General features: G+C 42.3%; 1 protein-coding gene across 8 annotated transcripts in view; it reads left to right on the top strand.

Annotated features, from left to right (window-relative positions):
• Nucleotides 1–23912, top strand: part of LOC147320404 (glutamate receptor 3) — an 81453-nt gene that overhangs the window by 32559 nt on the left and 24982 nt on the right. For 6 of the 8 annotated variants that reach the window (XR_015131262.1, XM_086308346.1, XM_086308341.1 and 3 more), the window contains exons 4-10: nt 6473–6660; nt 17160–17213; nt 17509–17670; nt 17952–18119; nt 19020–19124; nt 19670–19696; nt 21320–21427. Coding sequence is in view for 7 of the 8 variants with exons in the window: in XM_086308346.1 (XP_086164472.1) it covers nt 6473–6660; nt 17160–17213; nt 17509–17670; nt 17952–18119; nt 19020–19124; nt 19670–19696; nt 21320–21427 (812 nt within the window). In the remaining variant the exon portion in view is untranslated. The remainder of the gene's footprint in view (nt 1–6472; nt 6661–17159; nt 17214–17508; nt 17671–17951; nt 18120–19019; nt 19125–19669; nt 19697–21319; nt 21428–23912) is intronic. The other 2 variants (XM_086308343.1, XM_086308342.1) reach the window with 1 other exon arrangement.

Below are 23912 nucleotides of genomic sequence, written 5' to 3'. Positions count from 1 at the left end.
AGGTTCTGGGGGCGCTCCGTCTCTGGGCTGGGACCCGGACCGGGCCTCGGGGGCTTGGGTCCTGGTTGGTGTGTTGCCGGGGTTGTGGGCGGGTGGGTGCATGGGGGCCCAGCCCTGGAGCGGGGTGCCGCCGGTGCATCGAGCCACCTGGGGGGCTCTTCAACTGGTGGGGGAGATTGTCACATCTTGCAGGAGCTTTCCTCTCTTCAGGAGCTCCCTCTGCAGGAGGGGGAGATACAGGAGAGGTGGAGGAAGATCTCAGCCTGGGTGTTTATTGTCTTATGTAGTCTGGAAGATGAGTGGATGGTGGGGTGGGTGCAGTTTTCTCTGTGGTGGGGTTGGGAGGACTGTCCCGGGCTCTGTGGGGCCGGGAGGCGCTGCTGCGCTGGGCCCCGGTCTGGATGGGCCTGGGCCCCCTTTCCCTGGCGGGTCGCGGAGTATGGGGGTGCCTACTGGGGTCAGCGGGGGAGCTGGCCCCAGGGAGGGGTCACTTGCCCCTCCCTTCCTTCCCTCCCCATCTCCAGCTGCCTCCCTCTTCCCGCTCCACCACAACCACCCACACATGCAGGACCTTGGAGTAGGGGTATGTCACCAGGGTGCAGAGGAGGCTACCCCCCCCTCTGTCGCCTTCTGGCTGCCTCTGCCTCAATTTTATCCCACAACTTAGACATTCACATTACTCACACTCTCATTACACATACATATAGGATCTTGGGGGTGGGCACGATACACAGAGTCCAAAGTACCATCAGGGTGTACACCCCACCCCTGGCATCGTTGCCCACCTCTCAATTTTAAATACACGTAGACATTGAGGGCCAGCAGGAGGGACCATGCGCTTACCTGCTGCTCTCTGGCAGGTAGCTCCATGCCCTCCTGGGTTTTAATTGCACCTTAGAACGCACATGCATCAACACTACAATGAGCGGGTGGAGGGAGGTTTGGAGTCTTCTCTCACCCCCATTCTCTGCGACCTGCTGGAGCGGGGGGGCTAGGAGGAGGAGTTGGCCGTCCGACTGCGGTCTGGAGTGTGGGGCCTTCCTGCTGCTGCAGAGTCGGGGCGGTCTGCCTCCCCCCACCGTAGGGAAAAGGGTAACACCACCTGGGTCTGGGTGCAGTTCCCCCCTCCAGGGGCAAGGGCACCTAGACCCGGTTTGTAGAGTACGCTTGGGGAGTGTGATCGTGTGTACAACGTCTCTTTATGTCTGTCTCCACGTTGGTTGAGTGTGGAGTAAGTGCATATGAGAGCATGAGGGTGGGAATGGATGTTTGTATCTGTGTGTGCCTGTATGTCTGTGTCTATATGTCAGGTTGGGTGTCAGGCGCCACCTCTCTGGGGACATCTCAGGCCCTCCAAGGTTTGGAGGCCTATCTCCCCCTACCACCACTTCCCCTGCCAGTGGCGGTCCCCCTCGGACATCGGTGCGTTGGTGGTTCTTTGTGTCCGGGGGTGGGCGTCCGGGTACACACCGGCTCACTCCTTGGCGGCCGCTCATCGGGGCCTGGAGCCTGGGGCTCGCTCGGGCCACTTCGGAGGTGGGGTGCCCCCGGCCTCTCGGCCTGGGGCTCGGTCACTCAGGCGCGGCTGGCTGCCGGCGGAGCTCACGGGCGCGTCACTGCAACTCCCCCTGGCTTCTGCTCCGCGGCTGCTGGGTGAGCCCTCATCTGGGACTCTCCTCAGCTCTTTCTGGGACAGTGGCGCAGCTGCCCCTCTGTTGGTCTTCCTTGGTCTCTTGTGTTCTGGGGGCCTCTGGATGTCTGGAGTTTTGATCTCCTCCATACCTGCTTCATGCCCTGAAGGACGGGGCTGTGGCCCCCCCACACCCTCTAGCAGATCATTACATGAAGGAACCTTTTAAAAAACAAAAAACAAGCGCATCCATGCTCACAGGTGTACACACGGGTGATCACACCCACAAACTACACCCTTTTTGGCTCCTACCTCAAAGCACACTGTGTTCTGTTGATCTTATGTGCTGCACAATAATGTTTAATATTTAGTATTTACTGTCATATTCCCATATATCATTGTGATGTTGTTTATTCTATTACTCTTGTTCTCTTCTGCTTGTTTTCTTTTTTCTTTCTCAGCAGGTGATCCAGGTGATCGATATATGCATTTTTTATTTCTTTTTTTTTTCTGCTCATTCTGTTGGTTTTTTTTTTCTGCCCGTTCTGTTGGTTTTTGTCTTTTGCCCTTCTCCCCCGTCCCTCTTCTCAGCTGTTTCTCTTTCCCTCTTTCTTTCTCCCCTTCTTTCCCCCAGTCAAGTCTGTCCCGTATTCAGTAAGTGAAAATAAAATAAACAATAAAAGGTGAATCAAATGGACCATTACGGCAAGGCTGGGATGGTCAATTTGGTAAAGTAAATCCGTTGGGCATCTTTCTTTGCCTTTAGACAACAATTCTGATGGCAAAAGAGCCAAACGGGACAGGCCAAAAAAAAAAAAAAAAAAAAAAAAAAAAAAGACAGATCGCTGCATGGAAATATAAAATCTATATGCAAATGCAAATGATTGCCACTCGTGGTCTCCTTACTACTGACATGTTGTGTTTGAGCAGTTCTGATTGACAAACGGCCCACATGGAGAACATCACTGTCATCATAAACAGTGACCAGCACGCATCTGGTTCCACAGTAAGCCCCAGAATATTGCCTATTGTCTCAGATGCTAAGTAAACTAACTTTGATGCCTTTTAGTGCTTAAAAAACAATACACTGGTATATTTCTTCAGCTGTGGAAACATAATATACTGTATATTTGAAATCATGAAAAAAGGTCATCATTATCAAAGAGGAAGGTATTTGAAAAGCTTGTACATTTCAGTGAAACTCAAAAGCATTTTGGCAGTGAGAACGGCTCAGCTGTTACTCCTGAAAAGAAGAACTATGGTGGGACTCCCTGTCATTTGTTAATTTGAGCTGCTGTACAAGAAAACAAGTTTTTACCAACCCCTACAGTGTCTGCATAGAGTAGCTGGGATTTGTCTGCATCTGGAGTTTTTGCAGTTTTCAAAGAGACATCCTGTTGAGATTGCAGTGTGCAGAAAAACGTTTTTTCTTCTTCTTGGATCATAATCACCTCACAGACTAATTTGGAAACTATAGTTTGACTTTAAAGAGTCATATTTGCATCTTAATCTTTTAAACTCAGATTAGGGGGTGGACTGAGAAACTTTGCTTCACTGGATAAACAATAAATGTGAAAACAGACTTCTAGTACCAACGTCACACATTCATCTTTCTGGGCTGTGAAGGTCAAATTTAAGTAGCTTCAAGCAAATGATATTTCTCCATGGTGCTGGCTTTAAAAATTCAGGTGTAATGGCAAAAACAAGTGAATTATTCAAGAATCTTTAATATTAAAAGTCCATGTTTAATATTCAAAGAACCTCCATGGTAAACTATCTTACGATCCCTGTAGCTCTAGAAATGAACATGTAGCCCAACCACAAATTACCTAAAGTGTTAAAGAGCGCTGACATGTTTAAACATGCACACAGGTGATATAACAGTTCGAGTATCCCTGATGTTGAATGCACTGTGGTTTTTAGGCTGCGTGTCCCTTGATGTGGATACAGAGTAAAACCAGTTTTCATTTAGCTTTTGTAATTCCTGCTTCCTGCAGAGAAGCTGTGAAACTCACTTGTATTTACATAAACACATTTCACACCAGCTTATTCAGCACCCGTAATAATATCTATCATTTCCTAGAATCAACAGTTTCATCCCTTCTGTGAAAGAAAAGGGCAACAGCATGTGATGCATTTAGTCCAGTCAGCTGAAGTGTTCCTGCTCTGACTTAAACAGCACTTTTTCCCCTGCCCATTAGTTGTGACTCAGTACAGTATGTAATAAGCTTCTGCCATAATGCATTTTTGACGTGTCCTGTGTACTGTTCTTTAAAGAATGAAGAGATGCAAATCTTTACTTTATTCATAATCTTTCAGCTTGGGCTTTTCAAAGGTCACCTGTCTTCCTACCTACAGCAAAAGATGTATAAAATATTTTAAATATACTGAGTGAGATTCTTGAGTGATTTAGAAAGAATATTTCAACTTTGAATTATATAAATATCTAAACAAAGCCAGTTTGTGTTCTGCTGTTACAGAGATGAACCGTCACTGGATAGCTAGTGTGTAGGCAAGGGCCAAGATTTTGTTACAGGAAGCTTCCTGGTTTGCGTTTGGAGTTCATGTGTTGACAAGTCATGCTTGAGCAGGCTTAGGTTACATGCGGGGAAACAGCTCATGTGAAGAGCAAAACAGGGGCATTATTTGTGGAAATGCAGTTTTAAAACCATCACCTGATCATTTTTGAATAATTATATTATTAGAGTGTAGATCACGGGTCACGTTAACAGCTAAAATATGCTTACATTCGCCCATAAGGTCTTCAAGATCAACTTTAATGGTCAAAAATTGACAAAAAAAAACATGTCAGCATATCGCTATAAAGATTTAAAATATTATTTAAAATTTGTCCTCTGATCTTTCTTTTAAGGTCAATAGATTGAGTAGATTTTAAATACACTTAAAAGAACATAGAAAAACAAAATGAATAGATCCAGTAGTATTATCTTAAAAGTAAATACTGCCCAAAGAGTGAGCTGCCCTGGCGGAGGTTTGCGCTGTTGGAGTGCTTCTCGTTTAAATATGTATCTGTATTTTGTAAACAGTGACTGATGAATGGCAGATGAAACAGGAAGTTTTGGCCTGGACTCGGCTGCACTGGAAGCTCTGAAAAATCAGCTGCTGCAACCGTCCTGCAAATGTGTTGATGGGCTCTCAGATTGCTTGGCAACAAATTGATCCGTTCAAAAAGGCAGCATGCAGCAATGACTCACTTTATTTAACCTCGCCTCAATCATCCAAACAAGCCTGTTTAAAAAGATCTTGCACCACTGTAACCAAAATAAGCTTGTATTACCTATACTTTCTTTCAATCTCCTCAATTATTAATCCAGATTTACTAATACCACACCATAGCTTAGTAGTAGGGATCTTATAAACAAGGTGTACTGTTTCACTACAGTGTTTCAGGTTTAAGATTTGTACCCTCTACTCACAAAAACTGGCTAAAACATGGTGTTTCTGAAGCTAACACACAGCTGTATGCTCTATTTCCATGTCACTCACTCACTGATGTTTTTTTCAGCTGATTTAGAAACTCCCTTTGCACCCTGTCATGACTGCTGACCACCAGTCCTTAATCTCCTTAGTAAACCACCACACACCATTATAACAATGTGGCTTTCTTTTATATACAGTCTATGCTTTTAATGTGTCACCGCTCAGCCAACTTACTCTTAGCTCAGCGTCTTTCTTTCATGTGCCTCAGCTACTGATTCATCCCGGGGTGCAGTAAGCTCTGCCAATTGTGCTTTCTGGATCCTTTGGGAAGTCTATTTCACTGCATCTGCTAAGGTACATGTTTCATATCTTATTGTTGCGACCCCTGATTTTTTTTTAAAGAAATATAAAATATAAAACTGTTGCATTGCAACTTTCATGGGTGAATTATAATACGCAGAAACACAGACATTTCTCTTCCATATCGTTTGTCCTTTCTGCAACTTTAAACTCCTCAGTCTACCAGGGAAGAGATAGCAATGATGACCTCCCATGACAAACTGCTAAGGCAGCGTGGGACAGCTCAGTCATTTCCCAGTTAATGGTTAATTATGCTCTATAATGCATCTATCTTTGTTATAAGAGCTGCAGCTTTAAGCTAATCGGTTGTGGGGATTCTTTGTGGAGCCTCTTGAATCTGCTTTGTCTGTCAAATATTTCTTTTACGATCCTTTTAAATATTTGGCAGCCGTTCCTGATATTAATTCTGAAGAGACTCATTAATCTTGTACCTGCACGTTCCGGAAAGGCCTAATTACAGGAGCATGTCTGTTTAATTCATATGCAGTGTAAAGAAAGAGCTCCCAAGCATCTCTAATTTCGGCTCAAATTTTAGCTTTTCTTACTACCTTTACGCGAAATGTGTTGAGCGTTTGTCAGAATTTAGACTGGTAAAAAAAAGGCAAATCAAACAACCCCCCCCCCCCCCCCCCCTCTCCCCTAGATCTTCTTCTAGCCATCCACTCGAGCAGCTGTTCATATTTCAGTATCAGGAGACTGTTTGACTGCCGCCCCAGTACAGCTCAGTTTTTACTCTGAAGCGCGCCTCTTTGTTTACTTACTTCACGCTATTTTCTCTCACGTTTATTTTCCTCCCTGCAAGCGGTGCCTACAAGATGATTGGTACTGTTTAAACATGTTGACAATGCATTATCAATTAATAGTTTACATTCTGTATGACAATAAATGGTTACAAACCATTGCTGGAAGCCACAATATCCTTGTTTTTGTTTTTTTCAGCGCACAGGGAGTTTGGGATTCTGAGCACGTTTTCCTTCTTGTGTGCTCTGAAATCCAAAAAGACAGTTGTGTGATGGAGCTCTCTCCCCTCTGTTCCCCCAGGGTTTGCAATCCTCCAAGCCATCATGGAGTCTGCTGTAGCCAATAACTGGCAGGTGACAGCTCGCTCGGTGGGGAACATTGTGGACCCCACAGAGTACAGGCGCATCATCGAGGAGATGGACCGCCGGCAGGAGAAACGCTTCCTCATCGACTGTGAGGTGGACAGGATCAACTTGATACTGGAGCAGGTATTCAGTTTGCAAAGTGCTAATTCAGCCTTGCTTAAAAAAAATAAACAAATCTCTTTTCCTCGAATATCAGGAAGTAAATCTAAGATTGCCTCAGAAATATACTCTTCCCCCAGCCTCATGATTCGGCTTGTTCCATTGTTTCTAAAAGAGGAAACATGCTATTTCCCACTTTTTGCTGCAAGCGCCACTTCATGCTACACTGCCAGTAAAATACGCCATTTCTCCTAGCTTGGTCCACTCCCCACTTTTCATTCCTTTTTCATTATTACCCTAAACACTTGGCACGTGTGAAGATCGCCTCAGATCTTGACACTCTCATTTAGAACTGATTTTAAAACAGGCAAGGCGGTACATTAAATTAAGGCTTGTTATTTGTTGTTTTGTGTGTGTGTCTGTGCACGCACGTGTGTGTGTATGCACGTTGTTTGAGGTCACTTGGGCTTAATTCACGTGGAGGAATTAAACAGTTCTCTCATCCTTGTTTCCTAGGTGATCATCGGCTACAGTTTTCCCACACGAATCTTGATTCAGGTTCAGTGTTTGCTAATGTGTGCTGCTCTCTCTGACTGCACCATAGAGAATATTTCATTGTCAGAAACGTATTAAATGAGTGTTAACTGAGAATTTTCCTATCTACTCAGAAGATCATTAGTGTTCATTTGGGGGATTAGTTTGGTGCACATGTGAGTACATTAGATTTTGCAAATGATTTTTTAAGCGTACGCCTTCTTGAGGTACGTGAAGCTAAATAGTAGAGTATTGCTGATGTTATCTCCACAGGCTCAGACTGAAGGTAATGCTAACACTGAGTAGCTGTCGACTGCACTGCACACTTATTACTTTTAAAGCTTTTTCCTTTCAAGTGAGACACTGTAGTCTGTTTATGAGGTGTGCCAAAATTAGATGAGTTTGCCCCATAGACTGTATTCAAAAGGAAGATGTAGCTACAGTAGTGTTTGGCATTAATTTGCACTATTGTTTTGAAGATTTTCTTTCCTCACCAAGTGCTTGGTCATAGCGAGTTGTCTCGTTGTTGGGTTTTCGCTGTATTATTGTAGTGTCTTTACTTTACACTATGAAGTGCTTTGAGGTGACTGCTGTTGTAATTTGGAGTTATATAAACAAAACTGCCTGTCCCTCTGTGTTAGCCCTGCGACAAACTGGCGACCTTCCAGGGTACATCCTACCTCTCGCCCTATGATAGCTGGGAGAGAATCAGCCAATCATATGGCAGTAACTTATTTAGGCATGTAAACATGTTTAAGATGATCCGTTGTAGTTCAAACCTGGCATTGGAATGGTGAAGAAAGGTGGTTTAAAGAGACTCTGAATGCGGCTTGATTATTGGGACAAAACAGGCTTTCAGAAACTGTTGATTTACCAGATGAAAATGGATTTGGAAAACAGAAGATTGGAAAAATGTAAATGTATTGGAAAAATGGATGCATCCTGCCTTGTGTGGTGTAAATGCAGATAATTTCTTAACACTTTGTTTAACTGATCATGATTTTGGCCTCTATCATAGCTGACCATAATAATGTCCATCCTTTTATGACTTGAACTTGAAGAGTCCACCGTACTCAAACGGGCTCCTCACTCCAGACGGAGCTGTTCACTGCAGGAAAACAGGCTTGGAAAGATTCAGGCATACAGAGCACATGTGTTCATGTCCCATCATTTACCTGCATACAGTTTCTTTGACCATGAAGCAGATTTTTTTGCTAATCATGCAGTCATCAAGTAGTTTTGATTGTCTAAACTTAAATTCTTACTAAATGTAAGAATCTGATCATGTGAGCCTGTTTTTGAACCGTCACATGGCTCGTTTTTGTGTTTACTGGCAAACGCTGCTGTTTTAGACACAAGGATTAACAGTGACCAATTTGACAGCAGAAAGTTGTTTTGTTTTTTTCCAGACGCTGCACACAGCTGCACAGCAGAGTTACAAAAGACATTAAGCCCACAAGTGTAGTCTGCGTGTGCGTGCGTGCTGTGTGCATTTAAACCATTAATCCTGGGCACATCTTAGCCTTCTGTTCTTCGCTGAGATATTTGTGTATAAAGGCTTCTGCCCTCTACATAATGATCCTCATTATTGCAGGCCTTATGAGTTTTACTCTGACCTTCACTGCAGATCTGTCTTCATTTCCTCTGATGCGGGGGATTATTTTTAGTGACAGTGCTGAACATTTTCATTAATCAAGAGAAGTTTGCTTTTCCCTGCCCTTCAAATTTAGATCCAGGGTTTCTTCAAGTGTTCTCAAATTGCTTCCGTATTAGATTCAACGTATCCAGTCATACAAAGGTGGTCACTCTGTGTCAGATCTGACCGATCCAATCATAACCTCTCTTCTGCGGTGGCTTAATATGAATCGTTGCCTTGTCGGCAGCATCTGTCAGACACGTATCTCTCCAGATGCATAAGAGTGGCAAGGCAGGCCCGTGTCTCTTGAGAATGATTCCTTATACGAGCTGTGACATCAACACTTGCTTTAATGTAATATCAGCTCCCAGTGTAAGTAGGACACACTGTCCCATAACAGCAACAACAATGAGCCTACTATAAATAGCCTACCCTCCTAGCCTGAGGGAAGATCTTTCACAAAGGCAGGAGTGAGCAAACACAACTGCGATCACTCATGCATCAGGAAACAATCGTTGTGGACATGATTTAGTTTTTAATCTGCGAGGCAGTAATCAGAAGAATTATGATTCAAATCTTTTGATGCCTTCTGTCAGGATATTATAAAACTCATCATTAATACATTTTATTTGCAAACATCTGCTGTTCGGTAGATGCTGTAGTCAAGGAGGCAGTTTCAGTTCTTCTAGGCTTTATTTGTTGATAAATGTGCTGTGGGAGTTTTGGTCTTCTGCTGGCTCTCTCACCACCTGTAAAAGTATCAGTTTGCTCATCTCTTCAGTAAAGTAAAGACGGAGCGATAAACACCTCTAAGGCTTCTCATCAATAATAGAAGCACAGTGGATTTGTTATCGCTCTAAGAGAGGACCCATCACCTCCAGCCTCCTCCTGCACAGCTGACAGACAGAGGAAGAGTCAGAGGGAGAGATAAAAAGACTGGAAAGGCAGAGAGCTTGTGGGAATTGAGCCATGTAGTGTGACTCTCCCTGTCTGGTGCTGTGGAGGGAAATGGGAGAAGTGCTGAACACCCAGAGGTGCACTGGAATTCCACACCCTGTGAGTAGGAGAATGAAGCATGCTTTATTTAACTTCCTAAGACCTGAACTCTTCAATGGCATGCATTTTTAATTTCTCTTTGATATTTGGGCACGTTTTTTTTGTGTTTTTTTTACCTGAATTTTTGTTTCTGAGAGAAATGAGATCCACATAGGAGGACATTTGTTTTAAATTTCCATAGAACAGTATCAATATAATGTCCTTGTAACTGGATATCAGGCCCTTGTAGAGCAAAATGTATTATTTTGGTCTAGACATCCCAAAATGTGATGTCCACATATGTGGGCGCCAGGTCCTAGGAGGTTAAATGAGATTATGCTATATATAGGGTCATTATTATATAATCAGGGAAATTGCAGTTTTGGCTGTTGCTTTGTTGGGAATTGCTGTTAAAGGTATTGATATTTATAGCTAAAATCCTGACCAGCTAATGGTGGGGCAGGACATGTCAGATAGCATAGGCAAAAATCATAACAGTGTGACTGATACTGACAAGCCTATGTCAAACAATGTACAGGGTGGACCATTTATATGGATACACCGTAATAAAATGGGAATGGTTGGTGATATTAAAGTCCTGTTTGTGGCACATTAGTATATGTGAGGGCCCCTGTACATCTCTAAAAATGTAACTGTAGGTGTATCTATAACCTAATGGTAGGACAATTTTACCACACCTTGATCACAGGGGGCCTCTTTCCACACTTCCACGCTCCACACACTTTTGAATACAAGGTTCTTGGGGGGAAAAAATGTAATTAGAGGGAATATTTTCAAGTCAACCAGTGCTGATTTTGGCCAGGCTGTGGAGTCAGTTGGGAGCAGTATTATGCCAGGATGGTTAGCAAGTACACCCGTAAGAACGAAGAAATGAAAGTACTGCAAAGCACTGGTTTTACTAATACTTCAGATATAGGAAATGTGTTTTGTATGTCTGCTTTATCCTTTAAAGACTCAGTTCAGTTCAATTCAATTCTATAGCACCAAAAAACAACAGCAGTTGCCTCAAAGCCCTTTTTAATTGGAAGGTAAAGACACTGAAAAGATGCACAGATTGCCTGATTGTGAGATACAGTCAGTGCACTATTATTTACAATGAACGTACAATGCGTATGTTTAATTTAAAGGAGTCTGTGAAAAGTGAGCGAGACACATATGGAGGGAACATTATGGCAAAATGTCTAGACTGCTGTTTTTGGATTTATAATAAAAAGCAGCTTTAAGAGTGATAAGATGACCTCGGGCTATGCTAACTCAGGAAATAATTACAGTGCATTACAACAAACTAATATTATACACAGTAAAATACACAGTCGGGATAAAAATGCAAGCACAAGAAATAAAAAGAAATAAACCTGAAAATATGGCAACTGAAATACAAAACATAAAGAGCAGTTTTAGGAATATAATAAATTGTATTTCAGTCGCTGACAAAAATACACTGAAATTTAAAAGAAAGCTGTCCTGCGCCAATAAGTATTTAAAAGTTATTTGACAGAAAACGCTGATGCAGCAGACACGAGTTCCTGACATCCCAACCGAGAAACAGCAAACACTCGTCCCCCACTCAGTCTGTAAGTGTGAGGCAACAGTCAGCAGGTTGCTGGTTGCGGCTCACAGCCTGTGCATCAGTGCTTGGTAAGACAGCTTGTCTCAGAGATTTTATATCTTTTTATATCTATATGTATATAAATAGGGCTGTGCAAAAGTCTCAAACCAAACATTGCTTCTCTATATTTTGTTTACAAGGAGCCAGACTTTCTTATAATTTTTTTAAAGTGCTCTTAAGAAATAGTTCTCCAGGCTTGCTGAAGATCTTGAAAAGTTTTTCTTTGGGTATTGGCTGCTTTTTTTAGCCATTTTCAGTCCAGTCTTGTACATGACCACTTTCAGAGGATTTTCTTTGTCCCTTACCACTGACCGCTGAATTCATTCAAGTATAAATAGCACCTAATTCAAGGGATGAACTGGTGTTGTGTCTACAGATAGCAGACACCAAAGAACCCATTTTAAATTGTAGTTTCTTTAGGCACTTTGTAACTAACAGCCTGTTGCAAAAACATATAATTTGTCCCTGTTTCTTTAGGTGACACTGCAAAAGAGCCAAAGATAAAACAGTCTAACAGACATAAAATTGCATTTTTGCATCAGAGAGGCAATTCCCAAAACGAAAAACATCTTTCAGAATGATATGCAGTGAGGAAAATGGATAAGTGGCAGGCTTATCTACAGTATCTAAAAGTCATGTCCTTGAGAAACAGGAAAAAAAAGTCAGAGATGCATCTGGGCTTTCAGTTGATCGATCTACTTTTCACAAAAGCCTCTGCAGAAATGGTCTCAGTGGAAGACAGGCTTTCAAGGAAGGGAAACAAGGAGAAAAGCCGAGTTGTGCCAAATTACACAAGAACTTAAAATCAGAAGCAACAGGTCTGATGGAGAGATGAAGTTCTATATTTCTGGTTCAGATTGTTGTCAGTTAGTCCTCAGGAGGTCGGAAGAGAGGTACAACAGTGAGTATCTGCAACCATTTGTGATACACAGTGCAGGCTCATTTCAGCCAGTGGGGTTGGACATCTTGGCAACAGCTTGATTTTTCAGAATGACAGTGATCATAAACACACTGTCTGCGCAGTGAAAGCATACCTGGATAGAAAACACACAATGGAGATCCTGGACTTTAACATTATTGAAGCAGAGTGAGGTCATCTAAACAGAGAAGAGAACAAAATGTAGCCAAAATCCAAAGACGAGCTATTTAAAGACATTACAGGAGAGCTTGTCTAACACAGAGACAAGCTAAGACATAGGTGTGTGTGTGTGTGTGTGTGTGTGTGTGTGTGTGTGTGTGTGTGTCTATATTACACACAAGGACAAAGCACCTTTAGTGTATTATCCTTTCTCCTCTTTCTTTTACTGGCCTTTCTTACTTTATCATTGAGGTCTACTTTATGAACCTTCAACTTGATAGGTTGAACGACAAATACAAATATGAAAGAGCAGCATGAAAAGTGTGTGATGTCCCAACTTGAACTGTAATGCCCTTCAAATAACCACAACAAGCGAGCTATCTGTGCCTTCATTTTCTTTTTCCAAAGTTTGACTGCAAAAAGGAAACATGGCTTCTGAAAAAGGAAAACAGAGAGTGTAACAGAGCAAGTTTTTGTAGAAGGCCTCTTTGTAGCCCGTGCCTCCAAAAAGAGACCCCAGAGAAGTGTAAGTTAAAAGCTAAGCAAACGAAAAACAACATCAGACACATGGAAATGGTAGAGTTGGCAGGTGCTCAGCTGCAGAGAGGATAGTGAGAGCATTAGAACTTCATAGACATCTTTTGTTTTGTTCAAACTGGCACTCAATAAGACGGCTGTGTGAAGTTTAGAAATGTGTAGCTGTTGGCTACTACAAATGAAAGAATCAGCAGCTTAAACAGACTGTAAACAGGTAAGTCCATGCACGCTTCTGTGACAGTTAAATCCCTCCTCACATTTTGCCCTCTTTTGAGTAGCATAGCAGTAATTAGTCGTCTAGTGTAAGAGGACAGAACTTGTGGTTCTGAAGAAGGTAGATGACAAATCACTGTAAAAAAAAAAAAAGAAGAAGAAGTCTCCATCAGTGGGAAAAGAGGCTTGAAGGCTGTTGGGCAGTCATCCAGCTCAGTGCAGGACTGGATGGCTCCAGCCTGCTTAATTAAAGGGAATTCTCCAAGGAATTTTTAGGCTGATGGCCCTGCAGCTCGGCCCAGCTCAGGCAAGCCGCAGAAAGCAAAGCACAGACCTGCTCATCCACACATGCGAACCCGAGGAGCCCTGAGGGCAGACAAACAAATATAATTGAGACCTGAAACAACCACTCAGTCTCTATCTGTATTCTGGAGTCACAGTTTGTCTCCTCCACAGTGCAGTGAGACGAACCCACATTTCTGATTATACCCTCAACCAGGAGGTGAATACTAATGTGTGGATGCAACATGAGACTGCGTGCTGAGTTTATCTGTCTGTTTGCTATGATTCATTTGATTGTAATGCACCGGCGTGGGTTGGAAGATGATGCATTGTGTTTTATTTTTAACAACGCACTTTAAAAATCGGTTCATATTTGCACTTAGAGATATCCTGCTGATATGCCAGCGTCTAACTGCTAAGATTGGACATCAGTTGTGGAATGAGAGCTCAACTTAAAGAAGAGCCTTACAAAATTGATGCCAGTTAACTAGTAGTTCAATATAATTCTGTCTTCCATCTGTCTGATAGATCTGAATCTACCGTCAGCAGCCAGTAGTGCTGTGCAATACTGCAAATTTTGACAATACGTTACTAAGTAAAAACAAGGGCAGTGCTGCAGATACCAAAAACGATGCTGATGCTTTTAACCTATGAAGGCATTCCATTTGTGTACAACTGAACTTCTTTGTAACTGCAAAAGCAGCTCTGTAGCATTGGCGTCACTTTTCAGACCCTCTGTATCGTCTTATTTTGCTCACTTGTCCAAGTAAATGGGGACCCACTCTTAAAAACATTTCCTTGCCACACCAGCGCCTTTATGTTAACAACATATAAGTGGCAGTTTTTGTTTCCACAGTCAGAACATGACATATTTTGTGCGCACGGGTTTCCCATTTGCAAAATTAATCTGATATATTATGAATCAGCTTTCATGGATAGCATCGTGGCAGATGCACGAGGCTGTTCTCTCCCAGACAGGAACATTTACTGTAGAAAACAGTTGGGAGGGCATGACACATAGACTGTCCTTCCCATTCAAAGAGCATTAAAAATTCAGAAGACAGTCAGAACAATCAGTGCTGCAGGTTTTCTTCTTGCTTTTAGGCTTCAGGTCTTATTTTCCCTTTGCTGTTTGAGGAGGCTGTTGTGTAAGAAATGAATTGTGACACAGAGGAAAGTATAAGTCCTGTGACACTAAAAGTGTTGCTGTTCTCAGCGATGGTAGTGCCTGACCTCATCCAGGCTCCCGGTGGTTTCACATATACACAAAAAGCGATTATCCCAGGGGATCGTGAAACTGGAGCATCGTGATCCTAAAATTATTTGTTATGCCCAGCTGCTTTTTTCCCCTTTCTTTCTTTCCTTTTCTTTTCCAGAACATCTCTGCCGACAGAGGGGGGAGCAGATCCCATGGCAAATCGAATCAAATTACAAGAACGTCTGTAGTGCGCATGATACATGAAAATGAAAATAGACAGTAATGAAAATATCCTTGTAAACTATATTGGAGGGCTTGACAGCACATGTAAAAACCTGCGGAGAATTGTTATGTTTGTCCTCATGATAATTTCTATAATGAATATTAATGCAACTACATCAAAGAGTAATAATAGTAAAGGGCATAATCACTCTGATCATGAACCATAATATTTGAGTTATCTTCTAGAGTCACTCTGTTTTCAGAAACTGTTCAGTCAGAACTTTAGTATAGCTGTCCTTCCCTTGGTTCGCTGCCATCCTACAGCAATGACTGCTGAGGCAGGTGGTAAACACATTTTCTTTTTCTCCTCTTGCAAATCAAAACTTCATCAGATATGAAAGCTAGGTGATGAATCTATAAACCAAATGTGCATGAAAGTATATCAAAAAAAGCTTTTATTAACTACGATGCAACATATAAAAAAAGCATTTGCTTTCCAACACAGCCTTAATATTTGAATCATGGCTGTAAAAGACTGTAGCAGTCAGCAGTGAAGGTGCTACTTAGTACAGTATGAAGCATGCACTATGAACCGACTTCAGAGTGCTTTGAATTCAGTATATCATTCACACCTCCAGTTATTGCCTACACGCCGCGCTGCAGTAAGCAGTGAACGTTTACACCTGATTCTGTTCTAGCAGCTATGCAGTGCTTTGGGCACAGCCATGTTCACACTAAGCCAGGTACATTTCTAAACGCATCTGTTTCTCGCCGTTTTGGCCCGCTGTCCAGACTAAAAGCTTGCACAGAAGTGTGAGGTCCTGCGCCGCCTGCCTTGTGTGTGACAAACGAGGGTCGTAGCCAGTCACTCCAGGCGCTGCAGCTTCATTAAGTGCTCGCCACACTCGGGTCACTCTGGCTTTCTCTCACGTGCGGGGAAATGAAAAGCTATTCGAGACCATTTGAAAGACAGCGAGCTGCAAAGCTTCAAGGAATGTTTTTCCTTTTGAGGGAACTGGATCAGGAGTTGAAATTGTTTTGCTTTTCTGGAAAACAAAATTTTGATTTAATGTTGAAATGCCATAAGCTTGTTAGAGGGCCAGTCTTGCAGCATCATGGGGAATATTATGAGACATTAAACAGGTTTTTATAGTACACAGGTGTTGATGAAAACACAGCTATGTGGTCCATACTTGTGCTGCTTCTCTCTGGGAGTTTTGGTGTTCCCTGCCATAAAATAAAAGCATGCTTAATAATGCTATCTAGTCCTAGTCCTGTTGCTTTCAAAAGAATCTCACTTTTGGTTAAATAAAGATAAAAAAATAAAAAAACAAACAAAATAGGAGCCTCTGAGTAAAACGCTACATAATTTGTCTATGAGTAGTACTATGAGTAGAAATCCACCAATGAGATGCTCTCCTTTTTTCGGTGAAGTTGTAATATTCCTCATCTTTATCCGAGTCCTTTGTGAAATCTCTTCAGTGTGATATCACTATCACTCTGGACATTTAACATTTAGATGATTTCAGTGGCTGAGTATACTTATCGAAACTGTGGAGGAGTGTAGAAAGTGAAAAGACAGGGAAAAAAAGCAACTCTCCACCCCCGCAGTATCTTTTTGAAGCCTCACACTCGATGGCGAATCAGAATATATGGAGGGAGTGAGCGCCTGCGAGAGGGAGCGAGATTGAGCCTGCGAAGAAGTTTAAAGAGATCGGCGGATGCAGCTCTCTCTGTGTCGGCTGGCTCCGACAGGTGCTGTACAACATTTTGGGTTTAATTAAGTCTAGTGCACAACTGAGACAGGCGGAGCAGGAAGCGGCAGACTGCAGAGCAGAGGCAGCTGCAAGAAAAGAGAGACGGAGGTTTGCCGAAGCCTTGACCTTATTTTACATGTTGAAGTTAATGGAAAGGAACAAGTGCTGTCATCACAGTTTCTCCCCACTATGTGTGCATTTCATGCAAACGCACACAAATGTACGCGCTCGCATGCTCCCTCTTGCACTCCCGAATGTCACTTTCTTCTCTCTTTCTCTTTCTGTCAGCTCCTCTGCAATTGGAGGTCTTTGTCATATCTGAGTCTTCGTGTTTCTTAATGTTCTCAGTGTTGTTGGAAGGGAATCTGACTCACTCCGTGTCTTCTTCTGCAAATTTGTAGGTGGTGACCTCGGGAAAAAACAGCAGAGGATACCACTATATCCTCGCCAACCTGGTGAGAGCTCGCAACTTGAAACAGCACAACACAACTCGTAGCAGAAGTGCTTGTGTGTGATGCAACGTTGTGCAAAGAAGTGCAATGTTCTCAGTGGATACATCTCAGGAGCACAGTCAAACTTGGTTCTCTCAATATATAGTTGTGTTAGACTTAAAACTGAATGGTGCAATTAAATCGATGAAGTTACTCAGCGTGGATAAGCTAAAGCAGATTTAAATCTCTCATCTTTTTTTCCCTGTTCTCCTAATGATCCTTTTCTCCACTACCACCAAGTTGTGCTCTTTGCTCTCAGGGTTTTTCCAACATGAGTCTGGACAGGGTCTTTTCTGGTGGAGCCAACATCACAGGCTTTCAGATCATCAGCCCAGACAGCCCCATCGTCCAGCAGTTCCTCCAGCGCTGGGAGCGCCTGGATGAAAGAGAATTCCCAGAAGCCAAAAACACTCCGCTGAAGGTCAGTGAGGCGAAGCTGCCGATGCCGCAGTTGCATTTTTATTTAACATCTTCAAAGGCTGCCGTCGCTATTCATCTTCTGAGTTTCAGGGTAGTAACTTGGCTTCAATCAGAGAAAATATGTCAGTGCGAATCATTTCAGGGATTCAGTTCAGTTCGTCTCGCTTGTTTTACACGAGCAGCGCTCTGTGGTAACCTTGCTCTGACGGCAGCTCAGTGTTATGTTGGGTCTGTGTGATGTCACTGGTGCATCATTGGGATTTCTTCTGGCCTTTGACTCAGTACACATCAGCACTCACCCACGATGCCATCCTCGTGATCGCGGAGGCCTTCCGGTATCTTCGGCGGCAACGAGTGGACGTGTCACGTAGGGGGAGTGCGGGCGACTGCCTCGCCAACCCTGCAGTGCCCTGGAGCCAAGGCATCGACATAGAGAGAGCCCTCAAAATGGTAGGACTGAGAGCCTGCACTGTCTCACTGCTTATTTTATTTACTTTATAGTTATATGTTTGCTTATTCTCACTTTCTACTTAGTAATGTTTCCAAAGTTTTTATTCTTTAGGTATTTTTTTTCCTCCCATGTTTTCTTTTTCTGTGAAAGATCCCTAAATGTTTTGCCTCTATAAACTACAGGCTACAAATATAGTTTTTTATGCCATTACTTGCTAGAAATACATTATAATTTTTTTTCACAATTTAATAAACAAATGCTGCAGCACTTAGCCATTAAAATATTATAGAACTGTGAAAATGTATTGAGCCACCCCTCATTTATTTATATTTTGTATAAGTTTATACAGTTCTAACAAGCTTTCCACTGAGGCTTTTAGTGAACAGTAGATGAACACACAGGTCTTATGTTACATCTTTTTTGCTTATGTCTCAGAATATGATTTTTTAGATTTAGTTAATGAGCCATAGATGTCTGCCACTTGTTCTTTTCGCCTCCACTTTTCTCAAATTTGTTTAAGTACACACTGCACACCATGACAACATACGTCAAGTTTCAGGTTGGTTTAAAAAAAAGAAAAAATACCCAAGAAATGAGGGCTGGCTAAAGATTTTTGCCTTTTACACTATATTTAATAGAACCATGTTATTCTGTAAATACACCCATTCCTTACATACTGCAACGTGAGCAAACAATTATAAGAAACCTGCTTCTGGTGCTCCAAGTTAGTCTGACCTAATAGACTGGATCCTTATTTAAAGTGATTTAACTGATTAAAAATGAGACCAAAAGGTGAAGCAGAGCCTTATATCACAGCCGTATGACACACGTTACCATGTGGTTTATACATGCTGTATGTTAGGAACAGGTGGTATGATGCTTTTCTTGGTGCCTGGCAGGTCCAAGTACAAGGTATGACAGGAAACATCCAGTTTGACACATTTGGTCGACGATCTAATTACACAATCGACGTGTACGAGATGAAACCAAGCGGCCCCAGGAAGGTAAGTGGGCACTAAGGTTTGGATGTCATAATTTAAAAATTTATAATTAAATACTTTTTGCAGGTTAAGTTTATGATACAGACCCATGCTATGTGCTTTGCATACAACTACACAAGCATAAGTAAATTTGAAGCATACCTTTTTTGAGGGATTTTCTTCTCTGGGCATATTGGCACTACATAAGTTAGGGCTGATACTGATTTGGACAGAAGCTGCCAGTAGCCCGGGCTTTCTGATCCAACTCAAATCATGTAAGCTCCCGCTCCCTCTGAGAGTTTGATCTGGAATATATCCACCAAGAAGCAGCCAAGCCATGCAGATGGAAGCTTGAAGTTTTGGAGAATGGATGAATAATTGTGATCACCTCACACTTACAGAGAATTTAATAATAATTGAGTATACTCACAAACATACTGTTTAGACATATATTCATGGATATTTAAATGCAAGTTTTTAAACTAGTGTTCAGGTCTTGTTATTTTAATTTAAGAAATTCTCTCAAATAATCATCTATCCATCGATTTACTTCTGGTTATCCAATTCAGGCTGGAGCCGGTCCCTGCTGTCCTAGGGTGAGAGACAAGCATTCATGCTCACATTCACACCTACAATTAATTTAGAGTCACCAATCAACCCCACGGATGTCTTTGGACTGTGGGAGGGAGCCAGAGTACCTGGACAGAACCAGTGCAGACACAGGGAAAACATGCAAACTCCACACAGATTGCTAACTGCTAAAACGCTAACCACCACACCACCCTTTCAAATAAGTCATATGGAGTGTTTTTACAGGAAACCCCTAACATGATGTTAGTGGGTTAAGCAGCAACATTTACTTGTATGTGATTAGAACTATGACAGTGAAATACACATTAGTAGCATAACACCTACAGGCTCAGTGTAAAAAGATTTGTACTTTGTACTGTTTTGAAACAAAAAATTGTGCATAAGGAAGAAGATCCAAAGTTTTTGACATGGACAGAAACAGCTAAGAGGTAAGAGCTGCAGCACACATTAGCATTTAGCTACAACGTGTCCATTTACCCTACATGCATGGACACATGTCTTCTCTTGTGCCTTGGCCTTTGGCTTGCTAAAGGAACTGCTGTGAGGGAGTGCACTCACTTGGAAAAGCCAGTTAGCTAGTTAAGTTGTCAGCTGTAGCGCTTGTCAATGTTTGTTAGTTTAGATGCTAAAAGATTGGGACCTGTTCTTCTCTACTTCTGGCAGGACACTGTCTATGTCCCCATTAGTTTGTAAGGTACAGGCACTGGAGTAAATCACGCCCACACATCTACCCTGAGCCTGAAGGTGAAAAGATTGTGTTTTACGCGTGTTTTTTTTGTTTTTTTTTACTATTAACGCCAAGATTTTTTTGATTTCTGACTACCTTTCTGAATCGTAACAATTTCGTTACACTGTGATACAACTCCACATTAGTAAGTAATACACTACTGAACCAAAAACAATAATGTCTGAACACACACACACCCTTACACGTGACACCCGTAAGAGCTGCGGTAGCTCTGTGACACTGAAACCCCCACAAAGCTGGCACCGAAAAGGAGTGGCCCCATAATGTCCACACAGCTCAGTTCACAAGACAACATACATCACAGACCCCCCCATCCAATCACAGTGTGAGACAATCTACAGTGACAAGAGAGTGAGTACTGCGCATTATAGCTTCCAGAAATGGGAGAGTTCTTCTTGGCTGAATAAATCAGAGTCTAGCAGAAATAAACATAATACAGCTACTGGAATCATCTCAGGTTGAGCAGCAACAAGCCAGGCTTTGTTTGTGTTAGATCATAATGTGTGTCTTTTATGTAGTATTAATAGAAAGAGAAAAAAAATCGACTGCATTGGCTAGATAAGGCATTTTTAGATTATTAGGTTTTTCTTGCTGGTATTAATTTTATCAGTCCTCCAGTGCTCTATGGGTGCTGCTTTCTTGTTATATAAGAGAACATTTGCTGAGCCAGGAATAGATTACTCCTACTCTGCTGAAGTGTAGCCCAGGTGAAGTGAGGAGAACCACTATGAGCTTTTTATTAAATCATATATCAGGAGCAACCGACACCGTCTCCAGCCGTACAGATAGAGCTGACCAGCTCACGTGAACTCGGAGGGTCTACTGTGAAAATGTCTTTCTGCTTCTCGTAAATAACTGCGGACCTCTGTGTTGTTTTCAGATCGGCTACTGGAATGAGTACGAAAAATTTGTATATATAATGGATCAGCAGGTCACCAACGAGTCCTCTTCTGTGGAAAACCGAACAATTGTGGTCACTACTATTATGGTACACACTCAAGTGGTTTTAAATGTTTCACCTTAAGATTTCTGCCACTCAAGGTCAAGGTGTCCTTTGTTGCAATCTGTCCTGGGAGGGTAGAATTATTTTATTTTCAGTTGCTTTCCATCCACTCACTACATGTTGAAACAGTCGATTCACACAGAGTGTTTCAACTGTATCCGTGTGGGTGCCAAAGCATTTTGGTTTTTTTATATTACAGTGGGCTGTTGTAGTAGTGACATCACAATAACGGCTTTGGTAATGATAACTATACACATCGTGTTCTCATTCAGTGCATACGTAAGTAAAAATGTTTCCCTCTCATTAAGTAAATTGTCAGTGACGCTGGACCAGAGACATGAAATGATCTGCATACAAGGAGGATGTAAACAGCCAATGGCTGCAACCTTTGGCTGTTTATCCCTTGTCTAAAATTTACTTAGTTAAAAAATTTGAATGAGGATGAGAGCGCTCCAGGAGTAAGCAGGGGTGAGGTCAGTTAGATCAGTTGCAGGCAGTAGCTGCAGTTTAGTGATCATCAGCCATTTTTAAATGTAAGATAAGGTGCGCCTTATCTTACATTTAAAACCATGGCCTCTCTGTCTTTCTGACTTTGCCTATTATGGTTGCATCTTAGGCAAATTCAGAATGAAATAGTCACGCATTCCCATTTCAGTGTCTGGAAACTCATACTCATCTTACCTAGACTGGAAGTAAAGTGTTGTTTAGAGCGAGGGAAGAAATGAAGAAGCGTAGTGCCATTGCATTATTTTTTCTCTCTGCCAGACATGATTTTGATTTGAACAGAAACCAATTATTGTTTTTAGAGGCATCGCAGTCATCTCATTAACTTCATGTTTTTATTACTTCCCATGACATTAAAGAAAACGTTTAATGAAAGGACTACCTCGCTTTGTTGGGGTGCAGTTCTTTCATTTTTTGTCTCACCATAACACCGAAGACTGCGGAGCGAAAGGGATGTGGAAGTCTAAAGTTCAACAGGAGCCATGCTGTTGAATGCTCCAAAAACATCAGCAAAAGCCAACAGTCTCCCGTGAAGAAATTGCATTTATTCTGTTCTATTAAGCTGAATAACCTCTGAAAACATGTGCATGCCATACGACAAAGTAAGTACAGCTTTGCTTAATATCCCCCCCAAGGTGACACTGGTTCATCTTTAATGGCAAACATGTTTTGGATGTTACATATTGGAGGAATGATACAACAATCAAGGCACAGAGGCAAAGCATATTAGCATAATCGAGGCGATGAGCAGATTATTTTATTGTCGTAACGGAACAAATAAAAAAAGCAATTTGAACCAGCTTTAAACTACTTTTGTGGTGTGATTCAGACCTTTTTTTTTTTTAAAAAGTTGTTCGGTAAAATGAGGTAATCTCCATGTGTTTGATGTCTTTAATCTCTCTGCTGCCACTGACGTTTACTTTATGAACTGGAAAAGTGCTCCATTCAGCTCGTCCTGCCCCCTGTGCCTTCGCTGATGCAAAGCACACGCAACCCCCCACCTATTGCCCATTTCTGCAGATTTAGATTTTTCTGGATCAGGTTAGCATGAGGGAGGCCCGACATCCTGCTTTGCACTTTGCACTCAGTTATAGATGCTTTGCTTCTCCCGTCGGTGCAGTCGGCCTAGTCCCCCCTGCCACCCACCCCACCCCTTCAGTCCTCCACTTACAGTGGGGCAAAAAAGTATTTAGTCAGCCACCGATTGTGCAAGTTCCCCCACCTAAAATGATGACAGAGGTCAGTAATTTGCACCAGAGGTACACTTCAACTGTGAGAGACAGAATGTGAAAAAAAATCCATGAATCCACATGGTAGGATTTGTATAGAATTTATTCGTAAATTAGGGTGGAAAATAAGTATTTGGTCAATAACAAAAATACAACTCAATACTTTGTAACATAACCTTTGTTGGCAATAACAGAGGTCAAACGTTTACTATAGGTCTTTACCAGGTTTGCACACACAGTAGCTGGTATTTTGGCCCATTCCTCCATGCAGATCTTCTCGAGAGCAGTGATGTTTTGGGGCTGTCGCCGAGCAACACGGACTTTCAACTCCCGCCACAGATTTTCTATGGGGTTGAGGTCTGGAGACTGGCTAGGCCACTCCAGGACTTTCAAATGCTTCTTACAGAGCCACTCCTTTGTTGCCCGGGCGATGTGTTTTGGATCATTGTCATGTTGGAAGACCCAGCCTCGTTTCATCTTCAAAGTTCTCACTGATGGAAGGAGGTTTTGGCTCAAAATCTCACGATACATGGCCCCATTCATTCTGTCCTTAACACGGATCAGTCGTCCTGTCCCCTTGGCAGAAAAACAGCCCCATAGCATGATGTTTCCACCCCCATGCTTCACAGTAGGTATGGTGTTCTTGGGATGCAACTCAGTATTCTTCTTCCTCCAAACACGACGAGTTGAGTTTATACCAAAAAGTTCTACTTTGGTTTCATCTGACCACATGACAT

This window comes from Aulonocara sp. 'chitande type north' Nkhata Bay, linkage group LG10 (assembly GCF_057382095.1).
Source record: "Aulonocara sp. 'chitande type north' Nkhata Bay isolate Kocher_YH1m ecotype deep benthic linkage group LG10, A_spYH_male_GT1.1, whole genome shotgun sequence".
In the NCBI taxonomy this organism is placed as follows: Eukaryota; Metazoa; Chordata; class Actinopteri; order Cichliformes; family Cichlidae; genus Aulonocara; species Aulonocara sp. 'chitande type north' Nkhata Bay.
Note: the sequence above shows the minus strand (reverse complement) of the source record. Positions and strands in the feature narration are given on the sequence as shown.